Consider the following 26,086-nt stretch of genomic DNA (forward strand, 5'->3'; position numbering starts at 1 on the left):
GGTTGCTCTAATTAATATAAAACAGTTGCAAACAGTCTTGCCCATATCCGCACATACTTCATGTCACGAACCTACATATCTAGCCCGATGCTTTCAACCCATGCACTATGACTGCGGCTGTGGTACACGCACTCTGGGAGTGCACCACTATGTATAAAGACGCAAACCCCGATGCTACCTCGGCAAGTTCGAATGCTGCTTCGCATAGCTCCAGCCCAGCCAATTTGAAATGGACCGTCAAGCAAGCCCGCGATGCGGCTGTTTGACTGGGCCTTTCAACCCCAACGTGGCAGCCCTAAGCGAGCTTGTATGCTCCTTGCGGGACATTAATCAAGTTATTCCATTTATTTCTCAGCAGATTACAACTTTATGACAGCTTTACGCCCAGATGACCAGTGGTGCCTTCTACCGAGTTTCGCGCGATTTTAGTTTAACGTTGCGCACTTGAGGGGGTGCCGATGGTAGTCGTAAATACTGATGTGGCATACATTCGAGTTCTGACTTCCTATAGCAGTGCATACACTTTCCCCCCTAGTATATACCTATTCTACGTTTGTAAGCAATGGTAGGTGCAGTCTGCATGCAGATGCGCTTGTAGCGAAATTGCGGTGCGTAGACTCCGCCCAGCCCAAAGCTCGCCACCACCGTCTAAGAACACGTGACCACTGGCACAGCAACTGCAAGGCTGCCTCCGAGAACAGGGCTTCAGGAAGCCTCCCAGAGCTGTGAGCAATGTGTTCGAATGAGACAAGATCCCAATCGTGGAAGTCGACCTCTGCAGGAAAGACAAGAAACGAAATAATTGCAGTCGCGTATTTCATGAAAACATGCAGAAACACCAAATGATTCTGACGCATAAATATAAGCTGCAGTGTGGTTCTCTTCGAATTCCGCTGTAGTTACGTAGTTGTATAATTATGTTATCACTTTCAACAATACAGCATGACCTAAGTAAACGCACATACATATAACACCAGTTCTCCTCCTGCTTCATGAGAGCATGACAATAATGATTGCTTGGGTTGTACATGCTAGAAACACGATGTGATTAGGAGGCACGCTGTTCAATGGTTACGATCCATTCCTCTCCCGAATCCTTAGCGTGTTCGTCAGTTCTTTACTCAGCTGCGTTCTGCTTGTCTGAGCGGTTACCAATGATCTGCTTAGTAACTTTAAAAGTGGCTTGACTGCAGTGAGAAAGTATGATAGCTAACATCTATCGCATGCAGTAGTTCAACACAAGGGCCTGGGCGATGCGAAAATCGTTTGGGGGTATACAATTCTCGCGCGTGTGCTCGAGCTTCGCGTTTCCGTCATATTGGTATGACAGGACACCTGCGGGTCTGATGAAGATAAAATATATAGACGTAATCACAAAAAAAGCCTACATCATCTACGCTATAAAACTGAAAACATGACGTTTCTGCGGCTTAAAATATTTTCCCGTTTTTGCAATAAGTTGCCCTTTCTGTAAAACATTTTTTTTGCTACTTCAAGCTCGTTTACAGCTTGCACGCCATAGCCACCTCAAGACCACCTTTGGCGATCCGTTCAATTTTCTATTCCTCTTAGTCTTCTGTAATTGATGATCATCAGGTGAGCCGTAGTTCGTGCGCTTTGCGCGCTCTGCATCCGGTCGCTGCGGAGTGACTTAACTCGTGGAAACAGTATCGAAATCTCATGTGATGGCCACACGTGATGACATGTCAACGTGTTCATGTGTTTATTAGTATGACGACTACTATGACTGCACGAGATAACCACGTGTTATCTCACAGCAAATCTAGCCGGCTGATAAAAGTAATGTTGGTTCTAATGTAAGCGCACAAGTCAAAATTATGCCGATTCGACATTAACTGTAGACCGTGCTATCAAACCTTCACTATAGACCTGCTCCATGCTGGTAAACGGAGATATGTGCTGTCGACATACTGACGTGCTTGTAGCGACGTCGACGCCCTTGACTCCACCCAACCCAAAGCTCGCCACCCGCCCTGTATATTATCACGTAACAACTGGCACAGAAGCTGCGAAGCTGCCTTCGAGCACAGCGTGTGTGTGAGCATCCCTGTGATTCCACCGTTGCTCCCTCAGTTTGTACATGGCACCCTCGTCTGGCAGCTAATCGCTCCGCAGACTATTTGTTGCGAGGACGAAAAGCAGCACTTTCTCCCATTTCGCTCCTTGTAGCATTACTTATAGTCCCGATTCGACGCTTTTCGTTCTGTGGGCAAATGATAAAGAACGCCAGGTAGTGGAAGTTTTTCCGAAGTGTCACACAACACATATCTGAAGATGACGTCGTTTTAGGGTGGCGGATTGGAATCCCGGCTGTGGCGGCAACATTTAGAAGAAGTATAGACTACTTGAGGTCCGTGCACTTCGATTTACGGGCACGTTAAAAAATTGCCCGCAGCTTCCCTCGGGGGAACACTGAGGAGGATGCGGAGCATATAATTGGTTAACGGGGTGTTAAAGTGCGACTTACTTGGGTCGATGGCTAAATTGGTTAACGTGGTTGTGAAATGGGGTGTTAAATTGCGACTTACTTGGGTCGATGGCTAAATTGGTTAACGTGGTTGTGAAATGGGGTGTTAAATTGCGACTTACTTGGGTCGATGGCTAAATTGGTTAACGTGGTTGTAGGAGGGGGTGTTAAATGAGTGAACACGTACACACGTATGCGAAAGGGCGGCGCTGGTCGAAGGGACGTCGATCATTGTGTTTGTGGATTCGTTGGAATTCATTTCACCGCGACCTTGGACGTCGACGCGCCGTACAAACCAACCGACGAGCGGCAACTGAGCGAGCGAGCGCCGACCTTGAGTATATATACAGCACGACGGCGCATGCACTGTCAGCTGTTGAATGTTCTCGAAGCGCGACGCCACATGCGCGTCCACTGGAGAATCAGGAGAATTGTAGATGTCGAACGCGGTGTGTAGAGGAGGAAGAGTGCACAAATGGTGGAGGAGTGAAGCGCGCGCGGTGTGTAGAGGAGGAAGGGATGCACAGATGGTGGAAGAGTGGGCGACGGCGCGACGGCGCATGCGCGCGCGTCAGCTGTCGAATGTTCGAGAAGCGGTGTGGACGGCGCGGACGGCGCGGACGGCGCACTACAAGGCGCGAGTATAAGATGCTCCGCATCTAATAATAATACCTGGTTGCCCAACAATCTAAAGCTCTCCACTACGGCGTTCCTAATGATCGTATCGTTGTTTTGAAACGTAAAATCTCAGAACTGAAACTTTTTCGTGTCTCGCCGCAGCATCGTGCGCGTCCCTGCGCGCTGCAACGACCGCAACTGCGCGTGTTCCATTTTTGGCCGACCCGTTGTGCTCAATTCGTGAAGCGGCATCGCATTGCGGAGCGCCGCTGTGTGTGCAGTTTCTCCCATAATTTCTCGCTTACTGCCCGGCCGAGGAGGAGGCTACCGTACTCGCTCTGCATGCGCGCATGCAGTGCGGCTGTTTTCCATACGACCAGTGCATGGTTGCTTCAAATGGTGGTCGAAATTTCGGCTCGGCTAATATCGCCACCTGCCGGCAAGAAGGCTCACTGCCTCGAAAGGGACTACGCGTAAGATGAAATCAAGCTTGAATCCTGAAAAAACAATGCAGCAATGTTTGAAAAAGAATGTTTTTATAGCCCCGCTGCATTAGGAATAGCATGTTTTGCGCAGCTAGCCGCACCTCCTGAGCCATACTGCCTACATATGCGCAAAGACGTATATTATTGTTTAATTACCCCTCTGTAGCCTGCTACCAAAGTGAGCAGTGAGATAACCGTATATTTCGTGATGTTACCATGAGCTATGTTGATAACATTTAGCCTTAAACGCTTCTGTGACAATGACGGAGATGCAAATTATAGTTCGTTTGCGTCGCTTTGAAACAAAAAGTGAGAATAGGAAATAAAATCTATGACCACCATGGACAGAAATGAATCGTTTGAAGTTAGTGACAAGCGCGTTTGCCCACATGCCATCCACAGAGGGCATCGCAACTGAAAGCGGCCAAGGAGCTGCTGTGGTTTCTAAGAAAAACAAACATGTACAAGCCGTCTTGACAGTGATGTCACGTATCACAAGTGACTGACTGCATGCTTATGTACCTCCTGTGTTACGTGTTATCTTTCCTGTCTCTTCCCATTCTTTCCTCTCCCTCTTCCCATCCGTGCGTGTAGGGTAGCAAACCGGTTATCTTCGACTGGTGAACATTCCTGCCTTTCCTTCTCTACCATTTATTCTATGTACATAGAGCAGTATCACGAAGATGAGAAGTTGTCTTCACAGAACACGATATTAATGTAAGGCCTCTTTAGGCAAAATGTACATAGGAAAAGAAAGATTATAGTCGTTGTGCCGAGAAAGTCTAAATCATAAGATGGAGATATACTTCGAATACAAAACTTGCCATAGAATTTTAATTAATGACACAACAGAGAACGTGGTTCAATTCATGTAATACGGGAATAAATATGCACGAAGCTTTCACTAATAAAAATAGAGTCCTGTGGTGAAACATAACATGCCGTCAATTCAATGAAAAGTATATAAAGCTACGTTATTGTTTGTATTCAAGATTCGACAAAGAGAGCTTTCTTTCGCGTAGAGGAGTCTTTTTTTATGAAAGAACTAAACCAAGGTGTGTGTTTCGTCACATTTGTTCAATATTGCATTTTTTACATGATTTCACCCACAGTCAGCGGCCTAAATCCAGAAATATAACAAGGTGGGTCACAGGTATCGTCAAGGCGCCCATTTTGTTTGGGAAATGTAGCCTCTTTTTTATGCATATAAAAATAAAATTATGCTTACGAAGTAAAATTAAAAGACGAGCATGGGTTTCCAGCTCTCGTAATTGCATTGTACTATTCAGCCTTCTCGGAAACCGTTAGAATGGTTGTTGTGACATACATATGATATCACACAAATTATATTAGTGTACTGGACACAAAGGCAGACAATACAAGGTACAATTGCATTAGGTAAGCGAATGTGCTCTATATCGTTGTTAAGCAATGCAGAAATGATATTCAACAGATAAAGCTAATGCGAGGACATTTGCAAGAGGTCCCCCCCCCCCCAACACACACAGCTTGTGCACAAGGGAGGCAGGACCACCCTTGGCTCACCCGTGAGATTCACTCCAATGTCCACAGTGGCCAGACGTTACCACTGCTGACGTCAATATAGAGCTTTAGAATGGCGTACGTAAAGCTTGCGGGAGTCGCGGACGTAGCGTTGCGGGCGTCACTAAACGAGAGCCCTCAAGAGATTGGCGGACAACGCGTGCGTAAGGCAAACGCAAAGTTTTGCGTTGCGCTGCTCTAAAATGTCTATCGGTGGTTTGTAGCACCGTCTTGCCCTTTCTGGATGTTCTTTATTACCCAAACAAAATGTTCGATAATCATCACATAATAGCCGGGAGGGGATGGTAAGTACTAGCATATTATTCTTAATTTGCTACTAATTACACGGACATTTCGCTGTATTCATAAATTATACTTTTTTTAGTAGCCAACAGTCACGTGGTGGTTTGCACGACATTAAGGCGTCATCCAAAAGACTAGAACAACACCGGCTTGAACGTTCCTGCACCAATGCACAGTGATACAACAGTTTTTGATAATGTTGGCTCGGGTCTAAATATTCAGCTTAATTGTATTAGAAGAAGACCTAAAAGGCAGCCTTGAAAAGTTCTAGAACTTTTCAAGCACCGAAAGTTCCCAAATAAATACAAAATGTTTTGAAGCCAATGTAGTCACAAAAATGTTTAATAATAATAATAATAATAATAATAATAATAATAATAATAATAATAATAATAATATTATTATTATTATTATTATTATTATTATTATTATTTACCTCACGGGTGCATTCCTTACAAGGAATACTACAACAGCGTAGAAAAAGCATAAGAAGCTCAGCGAGTTTTCACGACTGAGTGTCACTGAGTCGTAGTTATGCTATCCACATTTACAATAATTGATATTAGTGAATACTTGTAGAGTTTTCTCACATTAGCACATGTGGCTAAAATCATTCCAGATAATTGCACTTAATCCAGCTTCAGCCGCGGCGCCGAGTTGGCAGTGAGTTTCAGCTCGTGTACTCATTTGCGAACTCTGCGTGTCAATTCCCTGTTAGGCTGCGACGCACTTGCGCGTTTCCTGGCTGATCACAAACAATGTAAGGGCATCAGGGAGGGTATGCGATGCACAGGTTAGTCATGCTCGATTGCCTGGCGAGTATTTCACTTTTTAATTGACTTGGCAAAAGCGTTGCGTATTTTCTTTGTTACTACTATTTCTTATTTTCCCAAAGATATATTTACTTGGCGCCACAAATATATATCCGGCATGGTAGCGTTCTAAAGCTCTGCGCCATGCAATTGGAGTGCGTCAGCAACGGAAAGGAATGACACATCAGTCACCGTTCCGATAGCCAACAAAACACCTGTTACCAACCAGCTGTTCCGTTAGACCACAGTTGATGCGCACTCCCTAAAATGCGTAGGCATGAGCGTATGTCACGCCGATTGGCGCCGCGTCCCACTACAGCGCATATGACAATCATCGTGCGCTCATACGGGCGTGTGTTTCAAAATAATGTGCATATATGGCGAAAACAACAATGCAGCAGTGCACATGCAGTCAGCGCACTCGTTACAACATGCACTCGCACGTGCACATTGAGGCCACTGCCCTCTATAACGGCTAGTGGACGCACAAAACGTGTGTAAAATATGCTGTTCATTGTCCTCTTGCTACTGTCTACGCTGGCACAGCCGGGGGAGAGGTTAGTAGAGTTGAACACCTCCCCCCGAATTTTTTTAGTTTGGAACGTGCATGTAGACCCACGCACTCATACAGATGCACGCAAAAATGTGATTAAACGGTGCTGAACATCCCCCCTCCCTTCCCTTTTTATCTGGCTACGAGCATGGCAGTCTAGCTAGAAAATGAGTACCCCGAAAAAATAAGTTAATCAAAAGCTTCTCATCAAAACATAAATAGACTTAGGTATAAAATACGTGAAGAGAAACCATTGTAAAGTACAGTGCATTTATTAGAGTTAAATACGCGCGTAGCAGTACACAAGAATGACTAAACTACATCGGTAAAAGGACAGGCCTACAGTAGCCAATATTAGCCAGCATGAGCACTGTTCTAGTGAATTCAGTGTGACCCACACAAGCAATACAATCCTTTAAATGAAGTAGCGTACCGGTAAATACTTTGTAACAATTAGATTTTTATGCGGCAGTTTACATACAATGATTATGCGTAAGTTTGGGTTTTCTCAATTTTTCCTCTTACAAACTTTTCTCTTCTGTGTTGACTCAGAACTGCTCCAAAAAAGCTCGGTTCAGCTCCCATGGAATACATACCATGAAAATATTCATGTGTTTGCAAACTAAAAAGAAGAAAGACAGAAGGATGAAACTGTGAACAGATCGAACAGCCAAATGGAAGAAAATTCTTGTCAAATTTCTGTCAATTCCTTGCTGTGAAATGAAAGAAAATTAAAAAAAATATTATGATTATGAGGCACCAGGAATGTTCACCATCTGGTGTTCTTGAACGTGCACTTAACTCTAAGTACACACAAGCGCTCCGCCTCCATTGAGATATGGCAGCTGCGACCGGGTTTCGGTCCTGTGACTTCCGGGCAGCAGTCATGCATCAGAATAATCAGATACTTTCGACGCATTATTAGCCAAAAAGTAAGTTTTCAAATAATGGTTTAAAAATGAATTCTGCATGGTCCTGCTTTTGCGTTCTTCATGCTACACGATGCCCCCATAGCTATAGCGTTCTGAATCATAAGATCATAAATTCTTTCATGAGCCTGAGACATAGGATTCTTGAAGGTGTCACCGCCATCGCACTGCACCATTAGCCAGCCCTTATGGGAACAACGAGATGATGTACTCTGCATCAATGACCCCACATTTGAAGCCCCTCGCGGAGCACCATCTATAACTTGCTCCTCCCAGTTTATCGCAATGAAAACCTCTTGGCGAGTCGTGCTCCATTGTTACCTCGTGGTCGCCCATTGAGATCGTTTCACGGGCGTCCTCCCTCTGATGTGCTGAATAACAGCGAGAGGTCCTTGGCACCATCCCGATTGCATGGTCGCGCATGTAGACACAAAACATCGGGCAGTGAGCGCGTAGGAATGTAAGGCTTCTTTCTTTCGAGATATTCGCTGTGCTGTAATCGTATTCAGCTGATAGAAATTTCTTAAATTTTTAGTCCCTTTTGGCTGTTAGATCTGTCCACAGTTTCATCCTTCTGTCTTTCTTCTTTTTAGTTTGCAAACAGATGAATATTTTCATGGGATGTATTCAATGGGAGCTGAATCGAGCTTTTTTCGGAGCAGCTCTGATTCAACACAAAAGAGGAGAAAAGTTTGTAAGAAGAAAATTTAGAAAACCCCAACTTACACATAATCATTGTATGTGAACTGCCGCATAAAAATCTAATTTTTATAAAGTATTTACCGGTACGCTACTTCATTAAAAGAATTGTATTGCTTGTGTGGGTTACACTGAATTCACTAGAACAGTGCCCATTGGCTACTGTGGGCCTGTCTTTTTACCGATGTATTTTAGTGATTTTTGTGTACTGCTATGGGTGTACCTAACTCTATCATTTGCACTGTACTTTGCAATGGTTCCTGTTCACTTGTTTTATACTTAAGTTTATATATGCTTTCATTAGAAGCTTTTGATTCACTTATTCTTTTAGGGTCCTCACTTTCTAGCTAGACTGCCATGGTCGTAGCCAGATAGAGAGGGAAGGTGGGGATGTTCATCACCGTTTAATTACATTCGTGCGTGCATTTGTATGAGTGCATGGGTCTACATGCACGTTCCAAACTCAAAAATTTGGGGGGGGGGTGTTCAACGCTACTAACCTGTCCCCCGGCTGTGCCAACGTAGACAGTAGCAAGAGGACAATGAAGAGCATATTTTACACACGTTTTGTGCGTCCACTAGCCGTTATAGAGGGCATTGGCCTCAATATGCACGTGCAAGTGCATATTGTATCGAGTGCGCTGCTTCATTATTGTTTTCGCCATATATGCACATTATACTGAAACACGCCCGTACGAACGCACGATGATTGTCAGCTGCGCTGTAGTGCGACGTGGCGCCAATCGGCATGACATGCGCTCGTGCCTGTGCATTTTCGGGAGTGCGCGTCACCTATGGTGTAACAGAACAGCTGGTTGGTAACAGGTGTTTTGTTGGCTATCGGAACGGTGACCGATGCGTCATTCTTTTCCGTTGCTGACGCACTCCAATTGCATGGCGCAGAGCTTTAGAACGCTACCATGCCAGATATATATTTGAGGCGCCAAGTAAATATATCTTTGGGAAAATAAGGAATAGTAGTAACAAAGCAGATACACAACGCGTTTGCCAAGTCTATTAATAAATGAAATACTCGCCAGGAAATCGAGCATGACTAACCTGTGCATCGCATAACCTCCCTGATGCCCTTACATTGTTTGTGATCAGCCAGGAAACGCGCAAGTGCGTCGCAGCCTAACAGGGAATTGACACGCAGAGTTCGCAAATGAGTACACGAGCTGAAACTCACTGCCAACTGGGCGCCGCGGCTGAAGCTGGATTAAGTGCAATTATCTGGAATGATTTTAGCCACATGTGCTAATGTGAAAAAATACTACAAGTATTCACTAATATCGATTAATGTAAATGTAGATAGCATAACTGTGACTCAGTGACACTCAGTCGTGAAAACTCGCTAAGCTTCACGTGCTTTATCTTTGCTGTTGTAGTCTTCTTCATAAGGAATGCACCCGTGAGGTTAATAATAATAATAATAATAATAATAATAATAATAATAATAATAATAATAATAATAATAATAATAATAATAATAATAATAATAATAATAATAATAATAATAATAATAATAATAATAATAATTGATTGATTGATTGATTAGTTGATTCGGTTCAACGTCTCGAAACCACTATATGTTTATTGGAGACACCGTATGTTAATGGCTCCCGAAATGATTATATGTGGGGTTTAACGTCCCAAAACCACATATGATTATGAGAGACGCAATAGTGGAGGGCTTCGAAAATTTAAACCACTTGGGGTTCTTTAACGTGCACCCAAATCTGAGCACCTGGGCCTACAACATTCCCGCCTCCATCGGAAATGCAGCCGCCGCAGGCGGGATTCGATCCCGCGACCTGTGGGTCAGCGGCCGAATGGCTCCCGAAATGTTGACCTCCTGTGTTCTCTAATGGGCACCTAAAAGTACATGGGTCTCGAGCATTTTCGTCTCCGTCGAAAATGCGGCTGCCGCGGCGGGTATTTGATCCCGCGGGTCAGCAGTCGATCATTATGACGGCTAAACAACATTTGTGGGTTTCGATACAAGAGGCCCGGAGCTTAAGCTCGGGACATTGTTAAGAGTTTGATTTACCTGGTGTTAGTATGTACCGGCCAACCTCAATGGCGCATGCGGACACGTATACATGTCTCGATACGTCGCCGGCGTCTGCCGTGGTGGTCCTTAGTTGCGGTGCTTTGTGGTAGACCCCAACGGTTGTGGGTTCGATGCAGCCGCAGCTGTAGCAAAGCGATAGCGCCTCAATGTGAAAACACCCACGTCGACATATTAAAATGACCTCTGTCAACCACGTAACTACTCTGAATGCTGTTGTGGACTAACGTAAGGATTCGTAGAAAGAGCGCGGTTAATCGGCTGCATTTCCTGATATCCTTTTTGTGGAATGCATTCGGAGGCCTCGCGAAGACCTGTGCTGGAAGTCAGTCTGCACACTCGTCCGTGCCCCCCAAAAGTGGACGCACGTACCGTACGCTGATTTTCTTGAAACTTTGTGTATTTGTACGTGTTCATGCATGCGGATGCGTGGCGCAGTTTCTTTGTTCGCCATAGTGACCGCCTGACAAACAACCGAGCTCGCGTCGGCCCTCGCCGGGGGGAGTAGGCACGACTTTCGGCTGGACGGCCCACCGCCGGTGTCGGACAGCGTCTGTTGCTCCTTCGGCGTGTTCCGTCGCGCATCCAAATCACCGTGCGCGTCACGGGCGCACGCCGGTGAGGGGGCATGCCAATTTTACACCTATTCCAAAGCGAAGGCTGCGAGTGGCCCCGGCGATGGCGCCTCGCTTGGTGGTCCTAAGCTGAGTCATGATCCCACCGTTGGTACAGCATGGCTCCCTCTTTGCAGTGTTGTCAAATCTCCCCCCCCCCCTTATTCATCGATTGGTCGGTGTGTTATGGTGTGCTGGTATAGTCGAGCCAGCGAGCGCATGGCAGCCGAGGTGGTCTTGCCAGCATCGTGACGCTGCGGTCGATAACATTTGCGTGGGCGAACGAAAGAAACCAGACTCGTGTAACTCAATGTAGACGCGTCGTCTGTCCGTCGCAGAGATCACTTCAAGGCACTTTAATAGTTGTTCGGTCATTTACTCTTTCGCTGCTTGTCACATTGAATGGAACTTGAAATGCATAGAGATTTATTTATTTATTTATTTATTTATTTTTTATTTATTTAGAAAATACTGCAGGCTAAGAATAGCCCAGGCAGGAGTGGGGGTGGTACAGTATGAGAATATGACCAAAAAAAAAGCAACAATACAAGAGGCACAAACTAACAGGTAAATATACAACACATTATGGTACAAGATCTAAGTTACTTCAAAAAAATTTTCAATGCACCTTAACGCGTTACCAGATTCAAAAATGTGATGTGGTAGTTCGTTCCATTCAGGAAAGAAAGAGTATTTGAAATTGTTTGTTCGAGCAAAGATAGGAGTCAAGTTTTGCGAATAATATCGTCTAGTTGGACGCGAAGATAACGGAGAAAGAATATTTTTTGATAGCTCAAGTACACTTTTTTTTTGCTGGATACATAGAAAAGAAGTTTTAGTCTTGCAGTTTTCCTGTGACATTCTAGAGTTTGAATTTTGTTATCATGCATTAGTTCAGTGGGGAATCAGACCGGCGAAATCGGTTGAAAATATAACGGACGGCTAACCTTTGGATTTTCTCTAGATTGTTAATATCTGTTTTAGTATGCTGTTCCCACACCTCACATGCATATTCCAAACCAGACCTGTTTATTGTATTATAAGCTAGAAGTTTAGTACTGGGGGGAGAACTACTGAGTCTATGCCTTAGAATGCCTAATTTCCTACGTGCAGATGAACAAATCTTTTCAATGTGAGAAGACCAAGGTAGTTTGTTAGTGATTGTTACGCCAAGATATTTGTAACTTTCTGTTAGTAAAGTTGGGGTCTCTTCGATAATGTTCCGTCCTCGCGCACTGAACAGACACACAAATAAAATGAGAAGGTTGAGTTTCTGTCTTTTACTTAAACTTGCAATTACGTAGAGCCGCCTATAAGTGGCCAGATTATTGCGTCTCATTTTTTTCTCCAAATACTACCGCGACTCTTTCAGTTTTTTTGCTTCTTTTACTCACATCTTTGTTGACGTCCATACTCATTCTGCGTCATGTAGATGTGTGTTACGACGTGATACTCCTTGCGGTATCATGGGATAGAACACATTTGCTCCAGTTTTTTTAAAGTGTCGACATTGCTAAACGACTCTGCTGTCCACCGCTGCAGCAGCGTTGAATATTTATAGTCTGAGTCACTACACGTACCGCATTTCGAGTCAGCGTTGCGCACGCTATATTTTGCTATGAAAAACGCCACAAACGTTGGCCAAGCGTGCAGGTTGAATCATAATTTTCGTGAGTTAGATTCACGTCGTTTGCAGTGGCAGCGGTCAAAAAACTTTGTTTAATATTATTGCATCAATCTCGGCAGCTCGCTGTGACCAATACACCAAGTCAGGTACCTACTGTTTGACAAAATGTCGCTGGAATGAACGTTCACGCATTTTACAGCGGATTGGTGTCCGCCAAACTGAAAGTTGTACTGATGCCACAGTAGCGTGCGACTTCATTACTTCACCGAATGCCAACTGTTAGCCCGACAAACCAACTTTATATGTACTACCGTCTATCCGATAATTCATCGTACTACATCGTTTACTACATCGGGGTGGGTGTGCTGGTTGTTGCAACGAGGATAGTGTTTTGATACAAGAAAAGAATGGCAGATCCCTCTATGTAGGAATCGGTATAACACGGAAGTGGATGGTGTCCTTACAGAGGTAGTTGGTGCATTGTTTCAGCAACAGCAACAAATTGCAAAGTCAGGTTAAGAACGGCAAGCGCTCGAAATTCGCAGTGCACACCTCAAGCAAAAAGCACGAATGAAATAAGCATACCAAGTACGAGCGCGGACTAACAATGGTCACAGCTCGACACTTAAACAGACAGAAAGACGCATAAAACGAGCCCACAAATATACACATGAGAAGCGTGAACAACTGTCACAATTCTTCCTGCGTCGGGTGCCTGCAGCGCGCTCCTTTCCTAAATGAGGCCGCAATAGCGTGAGAAGTGACCGTCGTCCTCTCCCGAATTACGAGTCTGATAAGCGCCCGCGCAGAAAAGACCACGCTCAGTGGAGGCGGCGCTTCGTGGAGGTGCCGACCTTTAGAGCGCGCCCAACGAGAGTCAGTCGCGCCATCTCCCCTCTGATAACGAAAACGCGCTAAAGTTTCGAAGCTCAGAGGACTGCCAAATGGTGTATGGTGTATATAAATGGCTTGCCGTTAGCACTCCAGGCAACGTATGCTCTGTGACTTAGGGTTCAGCGCCGTGCGCTGAGAATCGAGACGTTGCTGGTTCAATTCAGCCCAACGTATGCTTGCTTCTCGTTTTTTCCTTTGAAATCTCCTAGTATATATTTTTCAACATCACTTCCATGATCAGTAGAGTCGTGGTGGACCCTGGCATAAAACACTTTTGTGTTAAAATAATAAAATAATTATGTAGGGCTTGTGCGGTTACCTAAGAAATTTTTTTACACAAAGGCATGAATATTCATCGTATGTCATTGAAAGCATATATATCATATTGTAATTGAATGCATAAAACGTTCAGTTCAGAAAGGCCTCTTCTTTGTTTGTGCAGGTTCCTGTCAGCAGAGTCCTGTGATATCATACATCAGCAAAGAAATGGTGGTCGGTATAGGAGACACAGTGGACCTACAGTGTTCTGTGCAGTATGCTGAGGCATACCCTGTAAGTTGTGTCCACTGTTTTACATTCCTCAAAATAAAACTGCAAAGACGAAGATCAAATATTTTTGTGTAGTTGTTCACACTCATTACTTTAATTCAGCAAAAGCTTTCCAGACTCGTCAACTATGAGATCCTGACAGTAAAACTCAAAATTGGGAATAATAATAATTGATCTTTAGTAGCATTGTAATGATGTTCATTGAATATTGTCAAATTCCAAGATTGAACGGGGTGCTCCTCTCTTCAGAACGTGTCTAGGGAAGGACTTCTCCCAGCCCACATCTAGGCAGCATAACTTAGCAACCCTAATAAGCGGCTGAATCTGGTGCTAGACATGTAGGGCAGTTTGGAAATTGATCTTGCACAAGCTTAGGCATCTTGTTCACAACAATTTGAGGTATTGGTCTTCATTACGTCGCTATCGACATGCTGTAATTCGACTAAACTCAACCCCACTTCCATTCACGCCGGCTGTGCCGTCATCACATCTGCTATTTTATGCAGAAGCACTTTGCTGATTGTTATCCCTGTTTCATTTTATTTTTCTGAAGTAATGAAATCACCAATTCATTCCCTTTGGTTCAATAGAAAGCATGGGGTGACTAAAAGGGATTCATGCAGGATTCGTTGCATTTAAACAGTGCTTCAGGACTGTATGTCCTAATTCATGCAAAGTGTGTAGTCACTTTGGCAACTTGCTTTTGTTCTTTCAGATAATCTGGGTGAAGATCAATGAACGGGATCCAAGCAACAACCTGTTTATATCATCTGGGAGCAAGGCCATTGTGCCAGATCAGAGGTTCTCCATTCGGCATGATGAAGGCAGCAACACATACACACTACAGATCACCAAGCTACAGGAAACAGACTCTGGCCTCTACCAGTGCCAAATTATCCTGGGACCCACGAGCAAGCTCAGCTCAAATGTCTACGTTCATGTCAGAGGTATTAACTTGACATTTAAAATTGTGTGCATGACACTTTGAAGCACCTATAATGTCAAAAATTTGTCACGTAAAATTACAGTTATTTATAACAGCACAAAGGTAGGACAGTATTTTAACGCAGTCAAGGGTGTGGTAAAAAGTTTTCATGGTGCTTTTATATTGCATTACAGGCTGAGTATCATAATTAGATTGTTTCACCCGGCAGTATGCTTATGCATTGTTAGGCTAAATGATCTACAGTGTGGCCATTTAAGCAGAATGAGACCTACACAGACAGGCACATTAGACAAAGCACTATACTACAGTAATAACAAACAGTGGTTTTTTGCTATGCACACATGAAAATCAAAATTGCTGTATGTGCATACCAACCAGGGTTTTCCAGCAGCTGCCCCTAGTTTCTAATAGTGCCATAATCTGTTAAGTATGAGCAGAAATAAACTTTTGGCTTGATTGAAAACATTGTTCCTAAATATAACAGAATCACTGTAGCATTATGCACATGCAAATATTGTGCATAAAATGCTTTGCCAGTCAAGCTACCCCTAGAGCCAACCTCTAAATCTCTTGGTTTGGTATTTATGGCATACTAAGCTTACCAGTGTTAGTCCAATGTAAGTTGGGGCCTAATGAACAAAGGCGTGGGCCTGTGTTTTAACTGTGGCAGAGTATCATGTAGTATAATGGGGTTGATTTGTGAAAGGCTCTCTGTTAGCACACCTCCATTTCATGTATTTGTGCATACAATAATGCAGCACTTTTCGCTGCTCCTTGTAGGTTCATTTCCTCTTGTTTTCATTTTGTTTGACAAAGAAATTAGCCTCACCATTACTTTTATTTTTTCACTTATGCTGCACATCAGCATGCCTAGGGGAAATATAGTCCTGGGTTATCACATGGCCTCAGCATATCACAGCTGCATGTTCTAGCAGTATTGGGATGAGGTTTGTATAACCATCTCTTGAAATTCTGCATTGTCAGCAACACTGCACATAAAGTTGCACTTACAAGAAACATGTAGCTAACTAACTGCTAAATAAAACAAGATGAGAGTTAAAATCATTATGGAGGAGTGACATTTATTAATGGAATGCTCATGTTGTGTAGGCACATGTTCCCAATGATATTTGGATGCTCAAAGCGACTTGAGTGCTTTTTCAGTTTACCTCTTTTGCCTTTTCTTCTTTCACAGTGCCTCCAATTATATCGGACAACAGCACAAGATCTGTGATAGCCAGCACAGGCCAGAACATCACTTTGGAGTGCTATGCTACGGGTCACCCTACGCCACACATATCCTGGCGCCGGGAGAACAATGACCTGCTCCCCACAGGGGGTGCTGTTTATCGGGGAAACATCCTCAGCATTTTCAACGTCAGCAAGAACGACCGGGGAACATACTACTGCATCGCTGACAATGGTGTCGGCAATGGGGCTCGTAGAAACATTGGTGTTGAAGTGGAATGTAAGCATATTTTGCTTTTTGACTCCTCCTTGTTGCTTTACTTACATAATAGGATTAAAAGGAACTTTGATGCTGTTATGTATTCAGTGTAGCATTCATTGGATGAAATGCATCAAACCAGATTTGAAAAGTGATGGCTGTCTGAATGGCAGAGGCATGAAGTCAATATTAACTGTTATATGTGATGCTTGGAGCACTTGCACTGCTGGCTAAAAAGATGCTCTTGCTTTACTGCTTTTAATGTTTGAAACACTATATATTCCATATTTTGCTTGTGAAAATAAGACAAAAGTTATTCTGTTGTTACTGGTCATATTGCATCCTGTTCAAAGTACTTGTGTAGTGTTGTATTATAGGTTTTCAGTGTACTTTGTAAATACCGGCACTTATTTTAGTCCTGCATAAGTATTTTTCTGTAGATTACATCAGTACTTAGTGATTCGAAGTAAGGACACGGAGCTGTTGCCTTCAGGAGTGACAGATAGTTCCCGTACTGGGTTCACACTTCTTGAACTGTGCTGACCGACTCACAATCAAGACCTATAGACCAGGTGGTTATGAACATAAAAATGTGTTCCATATTTGGCTTCTCGTATCTCCTGAAAAAGCAGTTACATTTATCACATAACTTGTGAGTTTGTAGCAAGTAATGGGCTTTTTCAACAAGGGCTGACTGGGCACAGCCTCATTTTGTGTTGGTAAACCTATGATAGTACTAGGGCAACCTTTCAAGAGTACTGGTATCTAAATTTTTAATGCTTGTCTTGTGTACCAGGCAAAATAGAAAGTGATTTGGAATACAAGACTAGTAAGTTATGCCATGGTGTTCCTTGCAAATCCAAGTGAGCCTGTTTTCCTGAGATACAAAAGGTCTGTACATGCTGTCAGTCGTGCCAATATATGAAACTATTCATTCAATCAATTATGTTTATTTCCAGCATGTATATTCATAATTCTTGGTCTCTTGTCGAGTGCTCGTGTTTTTTTTTCTTCATTCACACAGTTGCACCAGTGGTCTCTGTGGACCGCCCGAGGTATGGCCAGGCACTTCAAAACCCTATGGACCTGTTGTGCCACATTGAAGCCTTTCCATCACCGTCCATCGTGTGGCTTAAAGATGGTTACCAGCTGAATGACAATCAGTACTACCAGATTTCCATCTTTTCAACGGCTGATGAGTTCACCGACTCCACTCTGCGCATAATTGCCATTGAGAAGAAGCAGTACGGAAACTACACATGCAAGGCACTGAACAAGTTGGGCTCTGATGAGAAGATCATCGAGTTATATGGTGAGTACGAGTTTCTTACAAGCTGTGCCTATATATGCATACTTTCATGAACAGTGCATAAAATGGTATCATGCCGGATGTACTAAGTAAGTATATAATGGTGATGCTGGATGTTTAAGGAAAAGGGAAACAGTTGGTACAAATATAGGTGCCTGTATGTTTATGAAGATTCATACTATCCCGTGATTCTCTATTCAAGTTTGAAAGTATCAAAAATGCATTATTTCATACAAGAAGCCCTGCTGATGTGTTGCAGAAAGCAAGGAAAAAATTAAGGCCTCTGTAATAATCTTGGCTTGAATGCCACGTGTTTCCTTTCTCAGAAAGTGCAACTGTGCAATAGGTTTTGCCTCGCAGGCACAGAGGTCCTTGTGTGCAATGCAGACTACCAGCATCAAATGGATCGAAAAGATGATTACATGTAGGGGAATACAAAAGTGATTTGTCTTTTTTTTACTATACTGTAATAATTATGACACCAAGTGAAAGAAATTTAACTGTATGGAAAATGACCCCTTCATTATTTAAATTGAGAGTAAGAGAGGTAAAATGACATTGGGTGTACTAAAATGCTTCCCTGGCATTGCTAAAATTTGTCTGACAATGCATTGAAACTGTTGATACAGAGTGTCAACAAGAGCACGGCTTGAATCATTATTTAAAATGGTTGTTTGAGCTGGATCAAGCATAGTTGTTCACAGGAAAGCTATATCAGAAAGAAAAATATTAAATACACAAAGAACACTCATATAATGTTTCATGTAAGAGCAGATTGCAGGTCTATTATTTTTCTTTCTACATATGTGGTGTCATTATAGTTTACGATGGCACTGCACACAAAAATGGGTTAAAATCTGGCCAGAATATTTCTGATAATTTGCACTGCTTGAAGATTTCTCACTGGCTTTGCACTTTTTTTCTGTCATTTACAGAAACTGTGAACGTGATCTGCCCGCCAGCGTGTGACAAATCGTACCAGTCTGGTTCCTCGCATTTGCAGAGCTCTTTCGCTTGCTTCTTGGTCATGATTTCAATGATACTTGCCATTACGATGAACAAGCAATGAGCATCATGACCTTATATTGATATTTTTGTGAAGAAAAAATGAGCCTTTTTTATGAACAAGAAGATTTAGTATTCTTGAGAGTTCATGTCAAGTTCTTTTTTAAGTGATGTCTCACAAATGAAAAGAAAGATTACAGCAGTTTTTAAATTTTGAAGTATAAGTGTACAGCAAACTTTTCAAGAAGTTACTGCACAGCTGCTGTTATGCAGACCCAAATGTATAACAGGCACATTGCTCACCATTTTTGTGTATTTTTAACTACTTAACTTGGATGTAAGTCTCTTACATGCCTTGTGACAACACATGTGGGCTGTGGCTAATCAGCATATAATAAAAGCAGGAACACTCTCTGCTAATGTGCATAGTGTGCTATGCTCTCAACAAAGTAGTAAAGAAGTGCGTGCCATAAAAAGCCAATAATAGGAATTAAGAGCATGAGTTTACGTTTTTTTTCTGCCAGGTATTATTCACTGTATTGCTACATTCACTGGACTATTTCTACCTCTGGTCATGGTCCAAATAAAGATGAAGAGTTCACCGCACATTGTTAGGCTTTGCTTTTAGACACGTTTTCATTACAAGAACAATGTTCTGCAGCATATAAGATCAGTCAACCGTGCTTTTACAACTCTATTAGCTCAGCAACCAGTAATAATAGCAGAATGTCTAGTGTAAGAATATGGAAATAGTACATTTAACCGATGCTATACTAGCCCTCACCATCGGATTAAACACTGAAAGCATGTAATGAAGTTCTTTTAGAACAGAGCTTAGAAATCATTACAGCAAGAAGTGGTACCCAAATTATCTTCATGTTTCATATTGTCAAATGGCCCTATTGAAGGCATTAATGCAATTTTCACAAGCTTACATGAGCTGGGAATAATAAAAGTATGTCAACATAAATAAACTTCAATCTTTTTTTATACTGCAGCTTTCTTGGGTAAAAGTTAACGATTGCAATGTGGTTTAGTACATTGAATATTCAGATGCTTGAAGAGCTGTGATAACAAAGCATTCTGTGTTTTCTGATTTACTTTTGTGAAACTTTCAACACTGCCCCTCTTGGAAACAAATACCCAGTGTGAAAGATGAAACATTGTTATAATGTCAATTACATGCTTTTTAGTACTTCAGATTGTTTTGTGGAATGACACTTAGAAACTGTCTTTGGGATGCTTGACTTTAGAGCAGAGTGCAGCATTGGCATGAGTGCATGAAAGAAAAACATCAGCAAAAATGTTTTATGAAGTTAGTATAGCCGATTTACTTGACTATCAGGCTGAAATGCTGCAGGCATATCATAAAATTGTGCGATAGAATTATTCACTAAGATACATTTGATGCTTACTTAAATCATACCACTCCTCCCTGCCTGCAGTTGTTTTGTTCAGTGTCCATTTCTTGCTCCTAAAGCCAGCCATATGTATAGTTTCTTATCTTTTCGGTGAGGATGTTTGTCAAACATGTACATGATATTTCTTGAAATTATTGATGTACATAACATATTACTTATTTCAGTTCTCACATGATTAAACATGTGAAATACCTTTGTAAGCAAAAATACAATACTAAAATTCTGCTCACATCTTGTCTATAAACCTTATGTATATATTTAAAAAGCTTGAATTCAGCATGTCCTTACATCAGCAGGTTAGTTGGAGCATGCAGGAGAACATTCACAAGCACTCATAAACTGAAACATACCAAAAGTTTTGTTCTGTTTATATTAACAATGAATTCCCCCCCCCCAAACTATATTTGTGCTAACCATGTGGAGGTGTGTAAACATATGTTATGCACAGGTAGTCAACTGAAAATGAATAGCACAGTACAGGAAGTAAAATTAAAAGAAATATTGATTGCATTTCGAGAAGTTTTTAAGTCAGTACCTTTTTCTGTAACATACAACAATAATTATATCCTAATGTTGAAAGTGTAAGGAAGTATGTTGTGTTTATTACAAGTTTAAATGGAGCATTGTGAACAAATAAGCAGGTTGTCCTTGAGATTGCGAAAGGTTAATGCTTGAACAGAATATGCTGAAATGTGGGAAGATGATTAACGTGTTCCATTTCTCAAGTTTGCATGCTTTAAATTTACACATAAGGTTGCCGGGATAATGTTTTTTTCAGTTTGCTGTAATTGTACGTGTAAACGGGGTGATGAGACGATTTAATTATGAAATATATGTTAGTATTGTTTGTATGACCATTCAATGACCACAAAATGAAGCTTATTTTTCTGTGTTTTTATAGACTTACCATAAGATTGTGTAATATAGAAGAAGAGAGCACGAGGTTGAGAAATTTGTGTTCATGAAACACATTGTGTTTTGTCGAGACTGCCTATTAGCTGCTTTTTGTGCTTGTGCTCGCAGCACACATGCGTGTCACAGCTAAAGCTAAGCTGATTGGCTCACAGAAGCCTGATGAATGAAATGGGTTCATCAGAACTATTTAGTCTAAGAGCACTGTTATAAGTATTTCTAAATTTGCTGTCTTTTCCACGTCCTCAAATGTTGTATCAAACAAGCTTCCTAAATATTACAAGTTCTCGACTGGCAAGCATTTTCACGAGTTCCCATACATAAAGCAATAATATGCTTAGTAGCCATAACTGTTGTGGCAGATGGAGAAATGTTTAAAAGGTACTACGGCCTGCTGATGGTGGCTAAACGTTGCAGAGTTGCAGCAACCGCCTTTTATTCACATGCTGCGACGTTGTGAAAGTGTTCCTTATTTTGTGACTTGTTATATGAAGCCTTTCATTGCAATTGGTTGGAAACTGATTTATTTCAGGACTGAGATGTTATATCTTCCACAGAACAGGATGCACAGGCTGTGTATATATATAGTGTAGGGAGTCTCTGGAATAATGCTTAATCTGTTTTATTTTATTTAGTTAAAATATAGAAATTGGTTCTCATGATCCTATACTTATGTCATAAGAGTGATAACAGACATTCATGTTTGTATTGCTTTCAAATAAAGTACACTCAAACCTCGATATAACAAAACCTATTATAGCGAACTATTGGTTATAACGAAGTAAATGAAAAATAGGTCAGTCACAGATACAGCAGTGCAAATATATGTTTATAACAAATTTTCAGATAAAGTATTTTCATGACAGGTTTGATTTTGTTATAATGAGGTTTGAATGTATTTTCAAACTTTCACTGTTTTATTTATGTTAAAACTTTGTTCTGTTCAAATGACTCATCCCGACTTTGGCTTACGTTGTCCTCTCAATCAGATTTCTTGGACATGTATAATCTGGAAAATCTCATTTTTGCATGCTGTATATACACATCAGCGTGGTACCAGAGGTGCCACATTTCATTCATGTATTCATTCAAATATGTCGCAATGTGGAAATCAACTGGCTGTGTAGAGGAGCCTGCCACGTGGCTTTTACAGGTGAAGCAAAGCACGCTTGAACAGACGACCATTGACAAAATAATCTTTAATCAATTCCTTTAACATCTGCAAAACAGTGGAATAGAGTGTGGCCATTCCTTAATACTAGCAGAGCTATCTGCTTCAACAGTACCACTAAAATTGAAGATTTGAGACAAGGAGACACTAACTTCATAGTACCACATTTTTTTCTGATTTAGGGCATGTTCCTTCGTACACTGCACTTCATAGAGCAAATGAAATGCATCTGTTAAAATGTCTAGACTTGCACAAGTCTATCACAGCCTATGGTGAATTTGGGGACACAGAGCATTGAGCACAAATATCTATTTTTGCTTGGTCAAGTATTACATAGTGGGCATTTTGAATGCATTACAGCTCTAGATATTTGATGTGTAGTGAAAGAGATTAGAAATAAAAAGGCAGAGTAGTTGTCTAAACTTTTTTCAACTTTATGCCCTACCTAGAAGTAGATGCTGGGGAAGTAAGAGCATAGACAGAGGTGAATGGTATAGTTTAGGGTGGTTAAAATGAGGGGGGAATCGGAAAAAATATGGACCCTTCAATGATATTCACTTGTCTGCGAGCTCAGAGTTCCCGTTGTCTCCTTTTCCCAAATTATAGTGTCACACTCTTCCCACGTGTTGTCAAACTTCTCCATGAAAGCCAATGGCTGCTATCCTCTAACACTGCTTAAAAACTGGTCAGTGATCAACTGCTTGTATTTTCTCACAACAAGCTGTGGAAGGCGTATATTTTTGTACTGTCTGGATTGACGACTAAGACGACCGCAGTGCGGTTTCGACATGAGTGTGTGGCATTTTGTTTTACTTGGAATAAACTTTTCTCATTCTATTTTAGTACCTTCTTTGAGAAGTGCTTTCATGTTTCTGAAAATGAAATCTTGCTGAGAATTTTTTAGGGTCCCCCATCTGCTGAATGTCGATCAGCATCTTATAAAGATTCAAAATTAGGCAATTGACAATGGTCAATCTTCAACAAGGCTACTTTTGACTGGGAAGAGCCAGCACAGTAGATGTGCTGTGCTGGCTTTTTTTTGTTCCTGTCAAAATTGAGGCTGCTTAACATATACTAAAGGGTGATGTTGCATTATTTTAATATACCTTTGCAATTGCCCTTATGTATAATATACAATCACGTTTCTTAATCTAAATAAAACTCGACAATGAAATATACATGGTAATGTCCGATTGAAATCTGTACGCGAAGTCTATGGTGGTGTCAGATATTCGAGAAAGCACTTGCAGAGTGTTGGCTATCAGTGTGCTAATACAAATAAGTGAATTTCACTTATGCCATGACTCACTTGGAAAACGTTCATAAGCATTCTTTATACATAAAACTGCAGGAACACAGCGTAATATCTCTTACTAATTCCATAAGAGTAGTCAAGAAATAGGCTTCAACATTTCTCCCCATTCTGCTTCCTGAAATTTTTCAATCTCTGTACATATTTGTACAGACACAGGTGTGTGAATGTGGGACCCCATTTTTCATTGATATAAAATGCGGGTGACACGCCATATTAATGATGTAATGACAATGTCGTGTATATGTACAAATTGAAAAGAAAAATTTTCTTGAGCAGTAGCTCAGAAAAATTTTCACTAGTAGATGAATTCGTATTTTCATAGCTTTTAAGAAGTAAAGGTGGAAATATAAATGTTCGCACTGTTCAATGTGTCCCTTTGTTAAACATATACTGGAACATACAGGACAGCTATATAAGATTGTTTCTTGATCCCTGTCGCGTGCAATGTACATTGCTTTGACTGCATCTCGTAGCTCCATACCGTGCAGTACAGCTATTACGTAAGAGACAAGTTCACACTCAAGGGTTTTTGGGCATATCTTACAGGCAATATGTTTTGGAAAAAAATAAAGCACAAATTTTAAAAAAGTGTAATTTGTGGCATAATGAATACAGCCAGTACTATTCAGGTACCCACATTTTATCTCGCTGGTGAGTCTATGTCGTATGAAATTCATAATCAACTTAGTTGCTGGCCTGAAAATTATCTGTGAGCACGAATTATTGGGCAGATCCTTTACACTGATCTGAGTAGACCAACTGGCTTTAATTATAGATCACTGAATTTCGAATCAATGTTGTCAAGCAACATTTATACTTTGCCGCACCGTCCTAAAGCACTCCAAATACTTGCAGCTACATCCGTTCCTCAACTCTATCCATTCCTTTTTCTAAACTTATTTCCTTAAAATGGCAGACTTCCCCAATATTTTGTGTTCATAGAGTTTCTGATGCAGCTCTCGGCAAAACTGAACCATCAGGCATTTCGTTTATGGTGAAAACCTTGACCGAATCTTCGTCAACAACCCGATATTGCCGAGGCTCTGATCAAACTTTTCGCATGAGAGTAGATATGATAGAATGTATTGGGACTCTTCAGCGATTCAAGAGATTAGTGCCTTCTCATTATTCATATATTTACATGCACTGGTTACTCTTCCCAAGGCTGTTCATGAGGTTATAACACCGATCCAGGCCTACCTTTCGGCATTTATACCCAAACGAAAATATCTCGCTCGTATACTACATGACCCATGCTCTGCTTAATTGCTTGTTGTCTTCCTTCAAAGCGTTCAACGCACAACGTTCATTGCTAGGGTGAATGTCCATAGGTGACAATGAGTTCATGATGAAAGTGCAAGTTCAAACTGTGCACTATGCTTATGGTTGACAACTCTATGGAAGTAAATCTTCTCAGGTGCCGATCTCAATAATGCTACACTTTTTAATAATGCGAATATTCTCTATTATTCTCCTCCTGAAGTAAGGAAGGAGCTACGCACAGTGATACTATATATATTTTGGGTAAGTACAGATTACCAGTGCATCCTCGAGGAGGAGGACAAGAACAACAAGAGAGAAGACAGTGAGGTTAACCAGGCATATGCCCGGTTTGCTACCCTACGCTTGGGCAATGGCAAGGGGGAGTATAAAGATGAGAAAGGGAGAGAGGAAAGGGAAGAGAAAGAGGAAAAAAAGAATTGCCAGTTAATGGGCTGACGCATATGCAGTGGTGACACTACACAAAAGTTAAAGGTTTTCACATAGGCCTGTAGTCCCCAAAAAGCGCACGACCGCGTTTACTGCCTTTTCAGCCGACGAAAAAGGAGGACGGTGCTCCAGTAGCATCTGCATAGACAGTGGGCGATCATCCAATTTTCGCAATGCGTCAGAAAGCTTCTGTCTTTCAGAGGCAAATCAAGGAAAACGAAGTAGCACATGGTCGATGTCTTCTTCGGTGCTGCAGACGTCACATTCCGCACTGTCGGTCATTCCAATGAGGGTTGTATATGCTATTGTGAAGGCAACCCCCAACTAAAGGCGACAAAGAAGCTTCACCTTGCAAGCGAGTCCGTGGTCCGCGAAGGATTGCGTGCACTGTCGTGACCAACCACAGAATCTTCAAGTTTTGTGGCACATGGTGCTTTAGATGACGCACTATGTCACATAGCGCATCTGACAGAACACAGGGCGCAACTGGAGAGTTGAGTGCCAGGGAAACATAAAAAAAATCAAAGACGAAAACAAAAGTTCTCTGTCAAGGTGCAAAAACGGAAAAATCAAATAAAGGTGTTAATTTACTCCATTAAATGCAATAAAATTTTCGAAACTATGCAATAGCTAGGCACAGATATGTCACTTTAGTGAAAGTATGAA

At 41.7% G+C, this 26,086-nt stretch overlaps 1 protein-coding gene across 1 annotated transcript in view; it reads left to right on the forward strand.

The window, feature by feature from the left end:
- LOC119171635 (septate junction protein lachesin) overlaps nucleotides 1-19,040 on the forward strand; it is a 33,538-nt gene extending 14,498 nt beyond the window's left edge. Inside the window, exons 2-6 of the mRNA XM_037422422.2 lie at nucleotides 14,078-14,187; nucleotides 14,900-15,131; nucleotides 16,326-16,598; nucleotides 17,602-17,889; nucleotides 18,822-19,040. Coding sequence (XP_037278319.2) covers nucleotides 14,078-14,187; nucleotides 14,900-15,131; nucleotides 16,326-16,598; nucleotides 17,602-17,889; nucleotides 18,822-18,955 — 1,037 coding nt within the window. The 3' untranslated portion in view covers nucleotides 18,956-19,040. The remainder of the gene's footprint in view (nucleotides 1-14,077; nucleotides 14,188-14,899; nucleotides 15,132-16,325; nucleotides 16,599-17,601; nucleotides 17,890-18,821) is intronic.
- Nucleotides 19,041-26,086: the final 7,046 nt, after the last annotated feature.

Source organism: Rhipicephalus microplus, chromosome 4 (genome assembly GCF_043290135.1).
Source record: "Rhipicephalus microplus isolate Deutch F79 chromosome 4, USDA_Rmic, whole genome shotgun sequence".
Taxonomy (NCBI): Eukaryota; Metazoa; Arthropoda; class Arachnida; order Ixodida; family Ixodidae; genus Rhipicephalus; species Rhipicephalus microplus.